The sequence below is a fragment of the Pocillopora damicornis genome, chromosome 9, assembly GCF_964200805.1.
Source record: "Pocillopora damicornis chromosome 9, jaPocDami1.2, whole genome shotgun sequence".
In the NCBI taxonomy this organism is placed as follows: Eukaryota; Metazoa; Cnidaria; class Anthozoa; order Scleractinia; family Pocilloporidae; genus Pocillopora; species Pocillopora damicornis.
In genome coordinates, this window is record NC_142678.1 from 6,086,100 (window position 1) to 6,106,003 (window position 19,904).

A 19,904-nucleotide genomic window follows, 5' to 3' on the forward strand; every position below is an offset into this window, starting at 1 on the left:
GAAAAATCATGTGATTACGTGTTTATAATATACCTGAAAAAATACGAGATAGCTTATTATAAGCAAGCATAAGCAAAGCGCGCGCATCAAATGCAAATTAACAATTGGTTCATACATCAGCGTGCGTTCATCGAGATATGAAGCACGCGGGAAGTTTGAAGAGCAAGAAAGATACGTAAGAGTTGCTAGAGGCGTAGCCGAGAGCAACTCTAGCTTCTTGAGTGCTCTCCAAGCTTCACAAGTGCTTCATATCTCGATGAACGCACAGCTGACGTATGAACCAATTGTTTTATAACATTTCCGACCCGATGGAAATTTTTTTTTTCTCGAGGGATTTGTTTGCTGACGTTATGAGCGTGCACAATAGGAATATGAAGCACGCTCGCGCAATTAAATTTGATTACACAAATTTACTATCTATGTTATAAAAGCAATGGAAAATGTCTAGCGTACGTTCGTCCGATTCAGGATGCATGCGGTAGTTGGAAGAGCACGAAGTTAGCCTAAGAGATGGTCTCGGCTGCACCTCGGGCATCTATTAAGCTACCTTCATGCTGTCCGCGAGCACGCTAGGCAATGTCCATTCCTCAAGTTATATTTGTCCAAAGGTGACTAAAATAGGATCTGTAATTGACCACAGAATAGAAAGGGGTCTTTAAGGCAAGCGCCGGACGTGCGCATGCATAGCAGTAATTTCCCTTAGTACCCGCGCAGATTTAGAAATTTCGTTTCCGGACCAGAAACAGTGCGTTCGAAAACAATTATCAAAACACATCACTTTTGAAACTTTTTTCGAAAGATCTCTTTTATCAGCGCTTTTGGGCATTTAAGTGTGGAAGGTGGTTTAGGAGTAGCTTAGTTGAAGCGTGGCAAATCGAACAGTTTCCGAAACTCGTGATAACCTTGTTATTGATCACGAGTTGGGGCATTAAAGTTTTTCTCTGTCTATTGTCTTTTTGTTCGCCTTGGCTAAGAGTTCGCGTGTTGACGATTCAAGTGTATGTTGAATTCAAATGAAGGCATCGATTGCACAAAACATATCATTTTCATAATTGTTTACCGATACAGTCATTGACTATGGAAAACAAAGGAGGCGAAAAATTGCCTGGAACGCGTGTCGAATTACACCTAACTACGCAGTACAATTTGAAGCTGCGAACCAGTTTACATAACCAGGTTTTAAGAGGAAAGCTCTCCAAAGCCACAGGTTCTGGAGGACATCGACTCCAAGTACCTGTTTGCGCATGCCATCTAGTTGAACTAAAACTTACAGGTTGCTGAAAGCTGCGTGGTTATAATTTATTCTCTTTCTTACAAAAAGCCAAATTATGACCGAGGAAGCCGCGAACAATGTGGAAATGTGGACAATTGTGGACGTGAATGCTACTCCTGCAAAAAATGGATCAGGTAGGATTATTAAAGCTATATTCAAATAAGCTTATAGCTATTCACGGTGGATATAAACCGGGAAAAATTTCACAATTATTTTTTAAGCCTCTTCAAATAGTTTACTCGATATTGCGTTTTAAGTGTGAATGTATTTGTAATCTGGCGGTAAACAAGTTGCAATATAACTTCGAATTGGATTTGGTACTCCTTTTTATCTTAATGGACTCGAAAAGATTTAGCTCTTGTTGAATTTCCAGCCTTTGTTGGGACCTTTCAGTTGGTTTCGTGTGCGTAATGCGTATTCTGTGGTGAGCACAATTTTAAAAATCGTCAGGTAACTTGCACTATTACATAATTGCGAGCCCCTTTATATGGGTTTGGTCGTTTTTACTGTCGAAGGCTACAAACGACATTTACACCTGCAAAACTGAATTGGTATTGAGCAACGTTGAGTTAATATTTAACTTGAAAGTCGCAGTATATTTTTGGATTCTCTGCATGACATGATGAAGCAAAATCTAATTTTGCCGTGTGCAGTGAACCACATCGACAACGTTGACGCGAAGGACGCCGCGAAGAGAATGGAAGAAACTGGTAGCCCAACGCTTATAAAGCATGAAGAAACCCAAGAAAGCCTCGATACAATCTCTGCAATGCCAGGATTGTCTACTAGTGGAAATAGTTTGGTTTTTAACACGAAATACGAAGGCCCAGGGACAGATGTGATCGCAAACGTAACAAGTGTTGGAGACCTCAGAGAAAAGGTCGAACTATCTTGGAAAAATATCAATGTTTTTGTTCCCCAACCCAGAGCTTCTATCTGCCGGCGGGTATGTTGTGGAGAGAAAGAAGATGAGCCCAGGATCAAACAGATCTTATTTGAAGGTAAGAGTGCCGGGCTACCTCGTAAATAAAAGGTCTTGGTAACAGCTGGTGCAGCAATGAAGTGTTCAAAACCTTCTTGATCCAGCTCGTAGGATTTCAACTATCAGACGTAACATTTCCTCCACCTGAGTCTTAAAATATGACCACTGTAGCTTTTCACAAGGCTTTTGTTCTATTTCGAGGAATTCATAAACGGGTTAGTGTGCAGCGAGATAGATGCAGTTTTGTTTTATTAAGTTGGAAACTATATGCTAAACTTGTGTGTTCCGAATTCAAGTTACGTAATATACGGTTGGTGAATAATTTGGAAAACATCATGCAAAGTTGTGGTTTTTGCCAAACGATGTAATCATCGGGTAAAATGAAATGTAAACAGTTCTTTGTGATGAGGTACAGACTAAACGTTCAACATTTGAAGCAAATTATGTAGAAACTCTTTTAAACTTTTCATATTAAGGGAATTGGAGATCAATTCGTTCTCACTTGAGTCAACTAAATTATGCCACGTCACATAAGCCACCTCAGATGGGCCACATTTATCTTAACATTACTATACATATTCTCCAAACTTTCCTCAGTCTATACTATTTCAAAGCTACTGATAAGGAGAATTTGCCTGGGGATTTGTCAATGTCTCCAAGGAAGTGATAAATGTGATAAAAGAAAATTCAATTGCGAAGAGCACAAAAGATGCTAAAGAAGGATATAAGGTTTTGCTGATTTAATTGCACAAACCTGCTAAAACTCCTCTCTAATCTTGAGTAATCACCACAATTGTAACAAAATATGTTGAATGCTTTTCTTTTTATTAACAGAATTGGAAAGCACCTGAGTAATTACACTAAAACAATAATCAGTTTGCTTCAGGCTTAGTGAACATTAATGGAATATTCCCTTGACTTTGTCATAGGGATTACTCAGCATTATTCACTCCGCCTTCAGTGAAAAATTGTTAACTATTTCAAAACCAAAAATTGATAATCTCTATGTGACAGGTTGTATTCATCTCACAGGTCAGTGTTTGACAGACAGGAATAATTTTTTTTTAAACAGTATAGATCATAGATTATGCCTCTCAACTGTGACATTATTTCACGTGGGCTTAAGTGAACTATTAACTTTGAAATCAAACCCTGTTTGTTTGACAGATAAACCTGTAATTCTGGAATAAAGTTAAACTTTTTAAAAGTAAACTGTGTGAGCTCACATTGTTTATAGATAAAAATTGAAATGCAAATGTCTGATTAAGATGTCTGATTAAGTTGTCTGCTTAGTAAGAATTTGTGAAACAAATTGAAATTGTTCATTTTTTTTGTCTACATTCCCTTCAATTATGATGAATCTACTGACTACATACAAGTTCATTATGAGGAAAAGATGAAGGAGAAATTTTTATCCTGACAAGTCTCCTAGCTCCCCTCCTAAATTGGGTTCCACTTTATACAGCTAGTTTTCACTGTATGGTAAAGTTTCAATTCATTCCTGAGCATAGATGTACAAAGTGTGTTGTGTTTGTCTTTTAATAGTCAATGGGAAAATTGAGGCTGGAACGCTGTTGGCTGTTATGGGATCAAGGTAACAATCAATTCATGAGATTTTGTTATCTTAACCCTTTAACTCCCAGATCAAATTTATAATTCCCCTTACTGTCAACCATACAATTCTTATAATGTTAGTTCAGGGAATTAAGTATTGGATCAAGTAATTATCCCCAAATTGATATTTTTCTTTATTCTCATCACTTATCTAGTTGGTATTGTATTGATATTTTAAGGAGAAATTCTGTCTTGGTCACTCATGGGAGTTAAAGGGTTAAGCCGATTTATTATCGAGTCATATTCTATCAGTTTAACAGCATAATAACCCATGCAGATTGATTTATAAACTTTTTGAGTTGGGTTATCATGCTAGTGAACTGATAGAAAATTATCATTTACATGGGAATCATTTGGTTTCCTTTGGTTGATTAGGAGTTGTGTAAGGAGTGGAGAGGAGTCAAAGATGTCTCAAGTTGCAAATTGAATTGCTTGTTTTTCTTGTTTTTGTTCATTATGACTCTTGTTTTGCTCACTGATCTCTGGGCACTTGAGGAACCAAAATGCTAAGAAAAAATAGTATATTGAATGATAAGACTGTTCACTGAATACAAACTGTTTTTCCTCTCCCTCTAAAGTGGAGCTGGTAAATCCACCTTAATGAATGTGTTAGCACATCGCAACATTGGTCAGGTGCAGGTGATGGGAACAGTGGAAGTGAATGGGCACCCTGTTGGTCTCGAAATCAATGCTTTGTCAGCGTATATCCAACAGGAAGACTTATTTATTGGATCACTGACAGTTAGAGAACATCTAATATTCCAGGTATTTTCTGTGCTTGTTTTGGTGTTGTCCTGGTAAAAATGTCTCTTACAAACTAAGTTTGAAGTTCCATACTGTAAGTTATGGAACAGGTTTTTTCTGCTCTGATTATGGTCCATGCATGACATGCACTGGCCTTAAACTCAAGCAAACAAAAAACAGGTTCTGTAACATACATTTCGAACTGCAAAAATAAGGCTTTGACAAACTTTTGAATTTAGTGGGCTGTGTGGTGGAATGCAGTATTAGATGAATATAAAGAAGTATCCATCCTAAAATAGTTAATTAAACCAATTCTATTCTGTTTATTATTTGTCATAAACTTGTCATATGCCATCAATCTGTTGTGTGTCATCCATATATACTGTAAATTATATAGTTTTTTCCTATATATTTATGATGTAATGTCACATGGTTTTGCTATTTTTACTTGTGATTAATTATGACATATTGTTTGAAGCTGATTCATGTTTGTTTGAGTCATTAATATATAAATATATGTACAACTCATGTATGCTACATGCTGTGTTTGTGATTGTAAAATTGAAGCAAAAGTTTGGTGTAAATGGTGGAAATATTTTTGCTAAGGACAAATAAATTAGGCATCTAGAATGTTCATTTTATTTAATATTAGCTATTTTTCCATGGCCAGTAAATTGTATAATCAAAAATTGGGATTACAAAGAGGGCTCAAATTCACACCCTAATACCCAGGCAAGTTTCAAATTCCCCACCTCTCACGATGTTGAAGTGTTGAACTGATTGAAATGATCACCCACTAAAGAAGTTCTTGAATATTTACGAAATTCTTTTTGCCAGCATGACACCTTATTTAGGAAATGTATTGAGAACAGTATAGAGCATGTGCATACTGATATTAGGGTTTAAAGTGTTTTTGTTTTAGACAAAGATTGATTTAAATCAATTCAATGAATTAAATTGTTGTTTGAAAATAGGCTCTTCTTCGTATGGATAAACACACATCCAAGGCAAAACGAGAGGAGCGTGTAGAGGAAGTCATGCTTGAGGTAACTGCATTGAAATTATTTAATTTATATCTACTGCTTTATGCAAGGGTTTCTTTTTAAATGGCTAAATGGAATAGTAGAGTACCATGGTATTATTTTGATTTGTAAATCTCCTTTGTTCTATCAACTAGCTTGGTTTGAAAAAGTGTGCAGACACAGTCATTGGTATTCCAGGAAGACTGCGTGGAATTTCTGGTGGAGAGAAGAAACGCTTAGCATTTGCATCAGAGGTGGGTATGGTGATTAATGGTGAATACATGTCCTTGAATGCATCTTTTGGCATAAAGTTACCAGAGGACTTCAGTTTCCAAGTGTCCTTTTGACTATTGGTTTGGGTTGCTAATTAACTTTTTGGCCTTATTGTGAATTTCAAGAAGGGAGATTTAAACACTTCAAGTCCCAAGATTTAGTTCATATTTCATTTAAATTTCTTCTGCAAGGATAGACAAGGGAATAGCAGAGAATATGAAGTCTTATGTCATTATCATACCCTCCAGCTGATTAGTTTGGTAATAACACGCGTACTATAAACTACAGATAGAAAGATCAGAGGTTTGTGCATTTAACTATGCTCAGTGTTTTCATTGTGGGAAGTAGACTCAGAACAAAGTGACTCCACCATATTGGGCAAATTGGGTACTAAGAAACTGTAAGGGATTATAAACCAGATAAAATGTTGGGGGCCCTTTAGAAATGACCACCACCAATACCAGCGGTCAGTCAAGTAAAAATGATCTAATCCTAGTTGCTTCATTCTTTAGAAATAACTTGGCTAAGCTTTTAGTTATTGCACATCAGAGTGCCCATTGTATACAGGCTTCACCTTCACTTCTTTTTTCTTCCAAGGTGTTGACAAACCCTCCACTACTTTTTGCCGATGAACCAACATCTGGTCTGGATGCATTCATGGCGCAGAGTTTAATAACATCACTTCAACGTCTTGCAGCCAGTGGTCGAACTATCATGTGCACAATTCATCAGCCATCTTCTGAAGTGTATGCCATGTTTGACAGGTATAGTTTTGATTGTTTCCTAGGGTAGGCCACATGTAGCGACTACTCTGAAAATAAAATGAATGCATTTTGACCACAAGGGATTGCAATCTCAGAATTAATGCCTGACTCAGTATCTGAGAAACTGCACCTACCCATCCCCTAATCAAACAATAGTCAGCTGATGACAAGTTGGGGTTAATATTGGGCTACGGGAGGGTTAGGTGGGCAGTTGCTCAGATACTGACATTGATCACAATCTCACATAGAGAAATGCACTTCTGTAAATTAATGTCAGTCTTGGAGAAACCATGTATTAAGGCATTTTGGATCACTTGTGCATTGTTTTTGGGTGGAGACATATTTCAGTTATTTTAAAATTCAACTGACTCTGATACTCTCCTTTTAATGTTTGACAACCTGATAATGTTTCATTTATCACCTTTTATTAAAACATTTGATGAAGAGAGGTCAAGGTATAAATAGAACTGTCGAGAGACTTGAGATTTGGAAGGGTTTTGAAGCTCAAAGGTCTTTTTTGTCTCAGCAAGTTTCACTCTTCGAAGTGGTAGCCTTTCAAAGCAAATACAGTAGTGTGAGAATAATCTTGATTTTGGAAATGAGCATGCAGCAATTTAAAGAACCAAAAGAAAGGTTAAAAACAAGCTATAATTTTACTTTGAGTAATGACTACCCAGGTAAAAATATAAGGTGGGATCCCGCCAATCCCACCTGGGATCCCATGTGTGTCCCAGGTGGGATCCCGCCTTTTTCAGGTGGGATCCCGGGTGGGATTATGGAACATCCCACATGGGATCCCACCTGGGATTATGGAACATCCCGCATGGGATCCCGAGTGGGATTATGGAACATCCCGGGTGGGATTATGGAACATCCCGGGTGGGATTATGGAACATCCCGGGTGGGATTATGGAACATCCCGGGTGGGATTATGGAACATCCCGGGTGGGATTATGGAACATCCCGGGTGGGATTATGGAACATCCCGGGTGGGATTATGGAACATCCCGGGTGGGATTATGGAACATCCCGGGTGGGATTATGGAACATCCCGGGTGGGATTATGGAACATCCCAGGTGGGATTATGGAACATCCCGCATGGGATCCCACCTGGGATTATGGAACATCCCGCATGGGATCCCACCTGGGATTATGGAACATCCCACATGGGATCCCACCTGGGATTATGGAACATCCCGCATGGGATCCCACATGGGATCCTGCCAATTGAAGTTGGGATCCCACCTTAAATTCCTAATAGCATCCCACCTGGGAAAGCACATCCCGGGCAGGATTAAACCTAGAATCCCACCAATCCATCTTAGGATCCTGCCTCAAATTTCAGATAGTTTCCCACCTGGGAAATCATATCCCAGGCGGGATTGCATCTGGGATCCTGCCAATCCCAGTTTAGACCCTGCATAAAATTACAGATGGCTTCCCACTTTCAGAAAAATCCTTTGAGGGATCCTGTTTATCACTGGAGACCACAGATTTATGAAATGTACTAGATAGGATATCTTAAAATTAAGAGGATAAAATTTTCTAGGTGAGCTATAGACCCCATCAATCCACTGAGGGTCCAAAACTTTCCAACTAGCTATAGAACATACTGACACCTCCAATGGGATCCCATTGTCTTACCAAGCTATTGATCATAAATGATTCAAACAGTACATGAATACACAGACTATATGTGATAAAGATCTCATAATTTATTTGCAATGAACCAGCATGTGTTTGACTTGTTTCATTAACAAATTTCTTAACCGAACATTCTTAAAGAATAACAGCAAAACTCAGCATATTACTTTTTCTTCATCATTTAAGCAGACCATCTACAGTGTAATAAGGCTCAACGTTTAAAAAAATTGGCTGTTGTGTATCAAAGAATAAAAGAAAGACAAAACCTCAATAATTCATGTTATCAAAATTTTGACAAAGGTACTGATTGAAAGTCTGCTCTCTCTTCAGTCGAATTTTTCAAAGCAAAGCAAGGTCAGAATGTTCCCAAATGTGACTAAAGTAATCTTGAAACCTTACTCATAGATTTATTTCATTGTAAAGTGTAAGCTTAGGAAACTGCAGTATGCAAGCGACCAATTCGATTCTCAGAATTATTTGAGTTTCAGTTGCGCTGAGTGTTAGGTAAGATTAATTCAAGCCGTTATTTCTATTCTTTGATAAGATTTTGATCACGTAACGAATATGGCAATTTGTACTCACCACAAACTTCTAAAAATCCTAGCTTTAAATGGCCACTCGATCGTTGTTTGAACCAGTCGATATGTCAACTGTTAATTGTCCCTTCTTTTAAGTTCACGGCGCCAACGACTTTCTTTTCATTTAAAACACTCACGCTGTTCTCGTTTTCCCATTAAACCACAATAAAACCAATCTTTAGAAGTGTTATATTAGGCAAAACAGTTGGGAAAAGAAACAACTTGAAGCAAGAGCGGTTAACCGATGAAAAGTACATTCAAAGATGAGCGCCAAATGGAGTTTTCTTTGTTTCCGATTACGGGCATGATCACGTGGACCTTTTAGCAAAGAGAATCCGCTGGCTTGACCCATTGCAGTCTCAAGAGAAGCGCGCAACATTATTCTGTCTCTTCTGACCGGTTCTCCTCTCTTAGATGGTGGATACCTTGGATTCATGTTTTGATGATGACATAAATAATGATGTGAATTCACTCTATGTAGAAATAATCGACAAGAATCGAACAAGAATGCACGATTTGTGGCCGAAAGTTTTCGAGGAAAGAAAGACTCGAAACCCACTTGAGTTATGTTCACGGCGAAGGTGAGAAACAACACAAGCCAATAACATTAGGAAGTATAAGAGATACCTAGATGATCACAGTGTACCAGTACCCAAATCAACAAGGCTTGACCACAACAAGCGTTCAGCAACACGTTTCAACACAGTTAGCCATCTCGATTCCTCAGTCGGTCTTTCCAGTGAACTAGCAGTGGTGCCAACAGAGTCAAGTGCGTCTCATAACGGAGAAAACATTTGCACGAGAGACAGAAGCAACTACATGCGATTACAGAGGTGCATTGGAATTCTCGTCTGCAAATGGTTATGCACAGTCCGAAGCGTTACCGAGCTTGGAAAGGGGTGGAGAGAACGAAGATACAAGGTTGTCATTTTACACTACAAGTACAATTTTATACCAGACCTACAAGGTATAGAAAAATTTTGTTGATCTCTGACACAGAGAAGAACAACAAGTAAACTTTAGAGCTGTTATTATTGAACTGTGACTTGTACTTTTCATTTGTATGTAAAGAAGGAATTGTATTTTGCACCAAAAATATAAAGAAGTAATATTTTTTAGGAGGTCCAGTGATTGGGACATTTAAAAAATTAAGTTATGAAAAGAAACTCGGTTTGTACTTCTCACTACTAACAAGTCTTGTTTTAAAAATATTTTCAGATCAGAGTTTCAAATAAAGCAAATTGAAGAAGTCATTTAAAAGGTGTATTTTCTCAAAGGGAACAGTGACCACCTCTGTCTTGTCTGCATGCCAAATATTTGCGGAGTGTGTGGATGATCCATAAGTATTGGAACTCTCACAAAAACGTTTTGTAAGAATAAAAACAGCAAAACAATATTTTCGTAGCTGGGATAAAGAATCCCAGGTGGGATATGTAAATCCCGACCAGGATCCCGGGTAGAATGCATAAGTCCCACCTAGGATCCCGGGTGGGATGCAGGAATCCCGCATTAAATGCGGGATCCCAGGTGGGATCAAATTTTCATCCCAGGTGGGAAAGGTGGGATCCCACCACCTAAGGCGGGATCCCGCCATTCCCACCTGGGATCCTGGGTGGGATTGCCGGGATCCCGCCTATATCCCGCCTGACATTTTACCTGGGTACAAGCTAGATAACATAATCACAAAACAACTTATTGCTTGCCAACATTCGCAGGTCTTGATTACTTTATCAAGGGTTACAGTCTAACTTGTCTTCTATTCAAAAACAATCTTGATCACATGGGGTCTTATCTTGAACTGAAACACTAACTATAATTTTCTATCTATAAAGAACTAATCACAGGGGTGTCAACCTAACCTGAAAATATTTCGCAGTTTTTCTTGGAAGCAGTAACACTTAGCTTCAATGGAAGCAGTAACAGAGAGGGCTTATAAAATGTGCTGAGAATTTGTGACCTTTACCACCATTCCCTTCAGGGGTATCCTTAAGTGTTCTACTTCAATTCATCATTGTTTAACTATTCATTTTTTTTTTTTTTTTTTAGCATTTTGCTGATGGCTGAAGGTAGAATAGCTTACATGGGTTCCACAGCTGAAGCAATACCTTACTTCAGTGGGTATGTTAACGAATGAATCTGATATCCTATTGAATGGGAGGGTAGGTGCTGTGAAAATGGCAGCAGAGAAGGATGACAACTTAAAGTAACCCCAATTACAAGGAAGTCACAGTCATGGTCACCATGGCATCTAAGCTGGTACTGCTCGCCTCCAAGCAATTTTCAACATAACACTGCCAAAACAGGGGGGGGGGGGGGGGTTAGGGAGAGGAAGAGAATAAAAGCATGGAAAGCAGCAAAGTAACTGAGAAAAAAAAGACATGGTAATGCCCCTGTGCATGTACACCACCCAGAAGCCTTCCACATCTGGTTGGTGATTGAACTGTTACTCTTGCATGCAGTTTAACCCTATGTAAATTACATTTAGCCTTATGTAGCATTCTTGTGTCTCTCTTGCAGCCTTGGGTATCCCTGTCCCATGAACTTCAACCCTGCAGATTACTTTGTCCACACTTTGGCTATTGTGCCAGGAGATGAAGAGCGCTGTAAGGAAAGAGTTAAGGTAAAGTCAGTAGTTAGCAAGAAATGGTTGTTAGGGGAACAGCAGAAATTCAGGGGTCATATAAAATGAATGCTTTTCTAATATTGGGTTGATTGGATGGTGGCAGACATGGTGGCTTAACCCTCTACACCCTAACATCAGTATGCATATTCTCCATACTGTTCTCTGTACATTTACAAAGGTGCTGACAAGGAGAATTTGTCTAACAATCAAGACTTTCTTTATTTGGTGATCATTTCCCTTATTCTCATGACATTGATGTGTGATTCAGTGCTGATACTGTAAGGAGAAATTAGATGCCAGTCACTCTAAGGGGTTATTTAGTCTGTTGAACTCCAGGTAGGGAGGTCTGGATGTGAAACAGGGCCAGGTCATTGTGATGTGTTATTAGGCAAGACATTGTACATACTCAAACTGTCCCTTCCAACTCAGTAGTCTAAATGGATTCTGAGAAATTGTTAGGTAGACCAGTTGAAATGCAAGTGGTAACCTGTAATGGACCGGCCTCCCATCAAGGCGTACTCATTTAGCTACATGTTGTATACCTCAAGTCCCTCCAAGTCGTGGAGACCAGTATTAGCTCTGTGCCTCATTAACCCTGTACACTGTAACATCAATATGCATATTCTCCACAATGTTTTCCATACATTTAAGATCTTCTCTGGTTGGTGATCATTTCCTTTATTCTCATGATCTTAATGTGTGACCCAGGGGTGATATTGTAAGGAGAAATTAGATGCCAATCACTCTCAGAGTTCAAAGGGTCAAGGGTGTCTGGCTTGAGTGCAGACACAATAGTGGCATAGTTGTTTAGGTCAAAGACCCACCTTCAGTTTGGAAGGTCTAAGTTCTAATCCTCAATCAGGTCACTTCATGTGCAAGGAGTGTTCTTTGGCAAGGTGGGTACCAGTAAATTCTCAGGAAAACCTCGAAAAGTTGCAGGTGGAGGGGGCTAACTGCAATATGGTCTAGAATTCAAATCAGATGGTGGACTGATACTCAAAGTTGCTTTAAACAAATGATGCCGGGATAATCAGGTCATTCAATCTCGTATGGAAATCAAACCTTAATCTGTGATTTGTTGTGAAAATTTCTTTTTGCCATATAACTTAAGGCTTTTGTCAGAAATCAATGTGATTTTCTTTTCCTATCTAGGAAATCTGTGATGCATACAGTGAACGTGCAGCAGAAATTGCCAAAGAAGAAAGTGGGCTCGACAGACAGGTTTGTGGCAGTTTAAAATGATCTTTAAAGCCCCGGCTCAGAATTTCTTGTTCATACGGTGTGATGTGTGTCAAAAGCAGAATTATGACTAAATTTTTAAGCTCTCTATGGCTGCTAGCTATCTTTTCTATGAGATGTTAACATGCACTCTTCACTTTCTTGACGATGTGAATGGTGAAACCCAACTCTCCCCTCCCCTCACCCTCACCCTCACCCTCACCTCATACTTGCTCCATTACAGTCACGTCTCATTTCCAGAGGGGGGGGGGGGGGGGAAGGAGGTGGGTGAGGCAGAAAGAAGAGAAGTCCTGGTGACGTGGCTACCTCCAATACTCTCCTTCAAATGCGTGAAAGAATAGTAACAGTAACTGTGCATGTAATGTTAGGACTAACTGGACTATGCTACGAAGTGCCAATAATCTTTTAACTTCCATTAGTGACAAACATATACCTTCCCTAGCTGATTTTACAGAGGGGAATGAGGACGCAGAGTATTAGGCGACTGGAGCCTAAACCTTTTGAGATCTTCATGCGCCATCCGAATTCGTCTCTTCCTTCTCTTACCGTCCGTAGCCGGGTTTGGTGCTCTCTCATTACTTTAGCGCTTTTCTTATATTTCAGGATTCCTTCAAAGGAGATGTTCTTTTCAAGAAGCAATCACCGTAAGAATTTATACTTATCCTTGTACTAAAACTACGCGAGTTCATACTGTTGTTAGTGTGTCATGAACCAGGTCGTGTCTGTCACACGTCTGCTTGAGAAATTTACATGTGTACATTTTGTTCTAATCCGGCTGAAAAGAATGGTAGAAAAATCGCCCAGAATTTTCATTACTTTTACTAGGGTCTTTTGGAAAAGGCGAGTGAATTTGAATTCTGTTTTTCTTTTCAGATAACTTGCATTCTGTGTCGCCTTTTTTGCATAATATTGTTAAAAGGTTACACTTTTGTAATTCTATTTTTCGTAGATACAAAGCTTCCTGGTGTCGACAACTTTGGGCCGTCTTGTGGCGCTCTTGGATTACCAACAGTAGAGACATTATCATTTTCAGAATTAGAATATTTCAATCAATTGTGAGTTGTTTCCATAATTTAGTCAAACGTATGTTACTATTGTAGACCCAGACAATGGCTTAAAATCAGTGGCAAAGTGCCTAAAATGCCGATTAAAAGACCACTCCTGAAAGAAGTCCGGAACCCCTACTCCCCATCTCCCCCCCTTCCCTCGCACCCTCCGAAATTCAGCTGCGAAATGTTCGCCATTGTATTGGGTTTGGGAGGGAGGAGAGGGAGAGGCAAACACCTTCACAGCATTAAGGAACATTTTTACAGTCTTAACCCTTTTGCCACTGATTGTCGCTTCGTCGTCATAGATAATGTAAATTCGAGACATCGTTTTTCCTTTTATTTTAGAAATGTAAATTCGAGACATCGTATCATGTAATGACAAATCAGAGTGTATCTTGATCATTAAAAATGTTGTACTTCTCATGCGCGAGCAATTTCGGTCTGTTTTTCTTTCCTTTTTGTTGTAAACAACTTCTAAACAAGTCGCAAAATATAGCGTATCTCTGTTCATTGATCTTAATCTCTCTCTCTGTTAACTTTACGTAGGTTACTGCGCTGATCGCTGGATTAATCTATCTTCAAATACCTTATGATCAAGATGGTATTCAGAACATTGCTGGCGTATATTTCTTTCTAGTTACATCTGCTTCGTTTTCCAATCTTCAGGGAGTCCTCTTTGTAAGTATATCAACACTAAAGTACAGATGTTTCTCTCCTTTTCCTACCCTCGAATTTGATCAATAATCATAGCTGTAAGAAAAAAGTGAGAAATGATCCAAGAAATTTACCCTTTACACCTGAGCATGCATATTCTCCTTTCTGATCTCTATACGTTTCTTAAGACGATAGAGGGGATTTGTTTGACAATCAAAAGCTTCCTTAGTTGGTGATCGTTTCCGTTATTCTCGTGACCTTAATGTTTGATTCAGTGGTAATATTGTTAAGAGAAAATAGATGCTAGTCACTCTTAAAGGTCAGAGGGTTAATCGTATTTCAGAAAACGTGTAGGTTTACTCTACGAATTTCAAGCGTGTTTTGTGCCCTCGTCATTTCGAATATATTTCAGGGGAAAACTGAAAAGTTTGAACTACTGCACAAGTATTGAAGTAATACTTGATTTCTTTACAGGTGTTTCCAGTTGAACTACCTGTTTTTATACGAGAACACAAAAATGGAATGTACAGAACGGACGTTTACTATCTCGCGAAGACTTTGTCCGAGGTACCGTGATGTGGAATTGATTTGATTTGTAGTTACCATCAAAATCGCTCAACTCTGATCACCAAGTATTCTTCTGGAATGTTATTATGCCGAAAGGAGCTAATCCATGGAACGGAAAAGCAGCAAAACTGTTAGCAGCAACGATAATAAGTTCGAAAGAGGAGTGTCATCGTTTTTCTCACGACTAAGTCACTAATCAACTTGTGAATAAATAAAATGCGAGATTTCTAATTCGGGCTGACCATTACATTAAGTAGTGATAGATTTCTCGGGAAGTTCCAGGGTCTTATGTAAGAGGTAATCTGGTTTTATCAACTGAGTTGATAATGTAAATTAGCCACCGTAAAGAATTTCAAAGCGGACGTTTCGTGCGTTGACCCTTCGTCAGAGCTAATGGAGGAATTGTGGGCTATGTGTGTGTTTATATGCAGAAACGGAGCTACGCTATCGGTGGGAACACGGTAACGAGAAAAACAAGAATAAATTAGTTGAATGAAGAGCGTTTGTTGATACCGTGGTAATCAAGAGTGCCGTTTTGAGGAAAAAATGTTCGTTCTACAGTTTTGCGGCTTCCCGAACTGCCTAGATGTAAGGAAAGGCCGCAGACTGCCTAATGCTGCTTAGAATGATTAGGGAAATTTAAGTATCTAGCAGTACCACAGTTCCTTTAGAAGCTTACGCCCTTTATTCATTTCTTAGATCAAAGGGTCAATGATACGCGAATGAATTGGTGGAATTTTAAACATGTGATCAATTTGTTTTCGTAGGTGCCCATTTTTATCATTACTCCTTTGCTTCTGACCGGTATTTCGTATTGGATGATTGGTAAGAAATATTTTTAAAAGAGACGTGTTTTACTCCTTGATTATTTTATACATCAAGTGTGCAGCTAGGGAGGGGAGAGGAGGTCCGGGGGTGCCCGTGACCTCCCCTTTGTAACCCTTTTTTTTTTTTCACTTAAAGTGAAACACGGCGTGGAGGTCGACAGTGTGGTGAATTTTCGTTGAAGTATTAGCACATTTTTCTCGTAAGAGTAGTTAGAGTAGTGTTGCTTTTTAATCCAAAGAAACTATTAAGTTCTACTATTCTTTTTTGGCAGGTTTGAGGGATAGATTTTTAAATTTCGTAATCTGTTACGCAATTATGGTTTTGGTAACAAATGTGGCGGTCTCCTTTGGTAAGTGTTGTGTACCTTGATCACGTCAACAAGCTTTCATGTTTACGTATGGTTCAATCCAACAATGTTGCGAACGATGTTGTTCAACGAACGCTCCCAACGAACGAATCCAAACGAACAAATTTGAACGAGAGAACGAACGTATAGTAACGGCGGCCAATCGAAAGGTTAATCGAATGAGCCAACGAGTTAGTTGGAAGTACTTTTCAACTTCCGAAGGAATGATTAAGAGAACTGAGCAACAGTGTTACACCCACAAACCACGAAAACTTCGAACGAACAACCATCAACCAAACAATCCAACCAATGCACGAACCATGAATGATCGAATCATCGACCGACCGAACGAACAATCACACCGTAGAACCAACGAGCCAACAGTGTGTACACTATTGCTGACAATCACGTGTATTTTTTCAGGGTACATCATATCGACAATAGCACCAACCATCACTGCAGCAACATCTTTGGGTCCTCCACTTATGTTACCTTTATTGATTTTCGGAGGATTCTTTCTCAAGTCGACGTAAGTTGTCTCCCTTGTCTTCATTATTATGTACCTTGAATACATCTACACTGTAAACATTTGTTGTGTGAGACGCGGTGGCCTAGTGTTGGCGTGCTGAACTCGAGAAGTCTGGGTTCGAGCCTTAGATGGATCACTGTGTGCGGTTCGTGTGCAAAATGCACGGGGCCTTTTCACTCAAGAGTAAAAATGGGTAGCATGCAGGGAACTGTTTGGGAGACCTGGTGAAATGGTAACGAACGATGGAGCAGCTTCTAACCTTGGGAGTGTAGCAATGGTTAAAGAAGCACCAACATGTGATCACTCATGAATATATATATTGGTGCTTCTTTCCCTTAATAAGGTCATTGAGCTTTGTAGGAGCTCTCTTTCTAAATTTGTTTTCTACATTTTTTGAGAGATTTTCCTGTTGTTGTTGGGTTTTTTTTGGTTTTTTTTTGTTTGTTTTTTTTTTTGTCGTTTTATGTGTGTGATTTTGTGATCTGCGAAAAAAGGTACCGTTAACTTGGAAGAAACTTATCAAAGATCAAATTTTGTTCTGTGAGATGGACAAAAAAACCGCGTAACTGTCTACAGAATATCAATGTGTTCATGATCTCGTGAGCAGTGGAAGTAAACCAAGCCGGAACGATTATGGCTAAGGAGGGAGAAGATATCAATTCTGCTGTTTTGATAAGGACAACTAAATAACGAATTGTAAAGTGGGCTCCGATATGATACCGCTAACACAAAGTCACCCAATGTAAACTTCACCGGCAGTCTGCATTTTCGTTGATGAATTAAAAAACTGGACCCCCATTCACTCACTTCTTGTTTTGTTGTTTCAGATCGGTGCCGGTTTATTTTGTGTGGCTGAAGTACATTTCTTGGTTTATGTATGGCTTTGAAGCTCTCATTATCAACCAGTGGAAAGACTATGGTTCTATCAGTATGTTTTGTGTTGTTTATTGTTTCTTTTGAAGCCCTGTTCATCAACCAGTGGAAAGACTTGGGTTCTCTAAGTATGTTTGGTGTTGTTTATTGTTTCTCTGGAATCTCCAGTAAGCTTCTGCTCCCAAAACGCTCAGCCAAACAAGAATGTAACGTGTCCTGAAAGCGTTTTATACCGTTGACGAAACCGTGTTTTGCTCCTAGGTTGTGGTACAAATGCTACAGCTACACCGCCAGTTGTTAACGGTACCGGTGCAGTTCCGGGAGAAAAAGGGTTTTGTATAAAGAACGGAAACCAAGCCATTGACTTCCTGGGCTTTAAAGAGGTACGTAAAGAATAGGTGACCTCGTAGAAAACTAATTTGGAAGACCTTTATTGGTGGAACAAATTTCTTGTAAACAGATAAAAATGTCAAGAAGATATACTGCACGAAAACTTGAAAACAAAGATCAACCATTTTGAAGCCCGGATTTTCTTCTGTGCGCCATATCAAAATAGACCACGTTAAATGTTGCCATATTCCTGTATTTCTCACCATTTCTTACTGTGCAGGCACCGAAACTGCCGCATTACATTAACCCTCTTATTAGGTCAAAAATAAAATCATTGCGTTGCCTTGCCAGCTTGTTATTTTGTTGAAGAAAGAGTTCGATAACTTTTTTTTTCTTATATTTTTTTTACTTTTAGGACAATTTGCTGTTCGACGTGTACTGTCTCATAGCTTTGATGGTTGGCTTCCGTGTACTTTCCTTCTTGTTTTTGCTGAGAAGATCTTACAAACAACAGTGATCTCTACTCCTTTCTTTAAAACACTATAGTATGCACTCTATCGTTATTTTGTTTATTCTCTACTCCTTGGAGGCTCTTGTACTTGTACTTAGGCGGGTGTTGCGGTGGAAACATGAGGAAGGCCAAAATGGAAGGTGCTCAGCGTACGATTGAAGGAGAGATGATTCATCTTTTCTTCCGAAGCGCACCTTAGACTGGTATCCTCCTCTTCTTGAATAAAGAGAGTTTATTCATGTAGAAGTTTTAGGTAAAGAAACTAAGCCGTGGTAAAAATAGGCTGTGGCCGAAATTTTTTTCAACATTTTCGCCCATTACTCGTTTATTTTTGACCTCTTTGGTTTTTTTTTCCTGCTTTTTATCATTTACCTTCTCAAAAATTACCAGATGAATTCCCTCTATGACTGTGTGTTGCAGCTGATTAATTATTGATCAGCATTCATAGACTGACATGTGACTGTACTTGTTACACCTCGTTGTTCATGACCTGATGTATTACAGGAGAGCATATGCGAATTAAGTATATATTCTATATTTGTAGTTTATAACATTACATCAAGTTTACTTTGATATACAATATATCTGATAAAGCAATACACGGTTTTTTTTCTTTAGTTCATAATTTTTAACGATAATTCATGGTATTGTGTAGAATGTGGGAAAAAAAATCCTGCAGTAACTCAAGGTAAAGCTCTTGCTAAGAAAAGCATCGATAAAAATGAAAAATGTTTCCTACACGATTTATTAGCGGTTATCAGTTTTGCGTTAGCGGAGTTGTATTGAGTTAATCAGCTACGTTTTAAAATTTTCTAACCTGTCGCAAGGACATTGTTGCGATTCTATATTTGTAGTTTAAAACATCAAGTTTACTTTGATATACAATGTAACTGATGAAACAGTACATTGCGGTTCTTTATAGTTAACAATTTTTTATCGATAATTCATAGTGATATGTAGAATATAGAAAAAAAAGCCCTGTATTTCGTGGTAACTTAAGGTAAAGCTTTTGCTAAGAAAAACCTCGGTAAAAATGAAAAATGTTTCCTACACGATGCAAGTTGTATGAGACATCACTAAATGTTTTGTGTTACGAAAAGTACATTAGTAGCCTAGTGTAGATTACATCGAAATGAACTTGTCTCTGAATGGTCGTTTCTTATTTTGTTCAGATTACCTTTTTTTTAATGTTCATTTTCTTTTGGCGCGAACTTCGTCGAGCCGTATACCGAGCATGCGTGTAACAAGGTCTCTTGAGGGGGTATAATAAAAAAACTGTTCTTACGATGTGCTAACGTAAGCCGTGTACACGTACCCTGTTGAGATGCGCATGCTGCAACGGAATCTTAACGAACCGGGAACAGAGTTGAGACGAAGAGAAATGATAGAAGAATTCCTTTAAATATTACCTTAAAACCAGCTCTTCAAAAAATTCGATAATTACTTTACAGGAGAGAAAT

At 38.8% G+C, this 19,904-nt stretch overlaps 1 protein-coding gene across 2 annotated transcripts; it reads left to right on the forward strand.

Annotated features, from left to right (window-relative positions):
- The first annotated feature begins 402 nt into the window (after nucleotides 1–402).
- On the forward strand, nucleotides 403–19,593 carry LOC113683278 (protein white-like). Of its 2 annotated transcripts, none has more exons than XM_089182093.1 (20): nucleotides 403–1,407; nucleotides 1,927–2,274; nucleotides 3,801–3,849; nucleotides 4,448–4,634; nucleotides 5,588–5,659; nucleotides 5,791–5,889; nucleotides 6,506–6,672; nucleotides 10,942–11,013; nucleotides 11,413–11,515; nucleotides 12,671–12,739; nucleotides 13,361–13,401; nucleotides 13,707–13,812; nucleotides 14,353–14,484; nucleotides 14,935–15,027; nucleotides 15,795–15,852; nucleotides 16,127–16,204; nucleotides 16,625–16,730; nucleotides 17,558–17,658; nucleotides 17,865–17,986; nucleotides 18,349–19,593. In XM_089182093.1, exons 1-20 carry the CDS (start codon nucleotides 1,329–1,331, stop codon nucleotides 18,448–18,450), a joined length of 2,184 nt encoding a protein of 727 aa, XP_089038219.1. In that variant the 5' UTR covers nucleotides 403–1,328; the 3' UTR covers nucleotides 18,451–19,593. The 2 variants fall into 2 exon arrangements, with proteins under 2 accessions (XP_089038219.1, XP_089038220.1); XM_089182094.1 differs by lacking the exon at nucleotides 403–1,407 and adding an exon at nucleotides 1,681–1,697.
- Nucleotides 19,594–19,904: the final 311 nt, after the last annotated feature.

Excerpts from the sequence above, each read along its gene's own strand:
- LOC113683278 (XM_089182093.1), top strand. The coding sequence starts at position 1,329 with ATGACCGAGGAAGCCGCGAACAATGTGGAAATGTGGACAATTGTGGAC. Across the intron at positions 5,890-6,505 it reads GCTTAGCATTTGCATCAGAG|GTGTTGACAAACCCTCCACT; the intron begins GTGGGTATGGTG and ends TTTTCTTCCAAG. Across the intron at positions 6,673-10,941 it reads GTGTATGCCATGTTTGACAG|CATTTTGCTGATGGCTGAAG; the intron begins GTATAGTTTTGA and ends TTTTTTTTTTAG.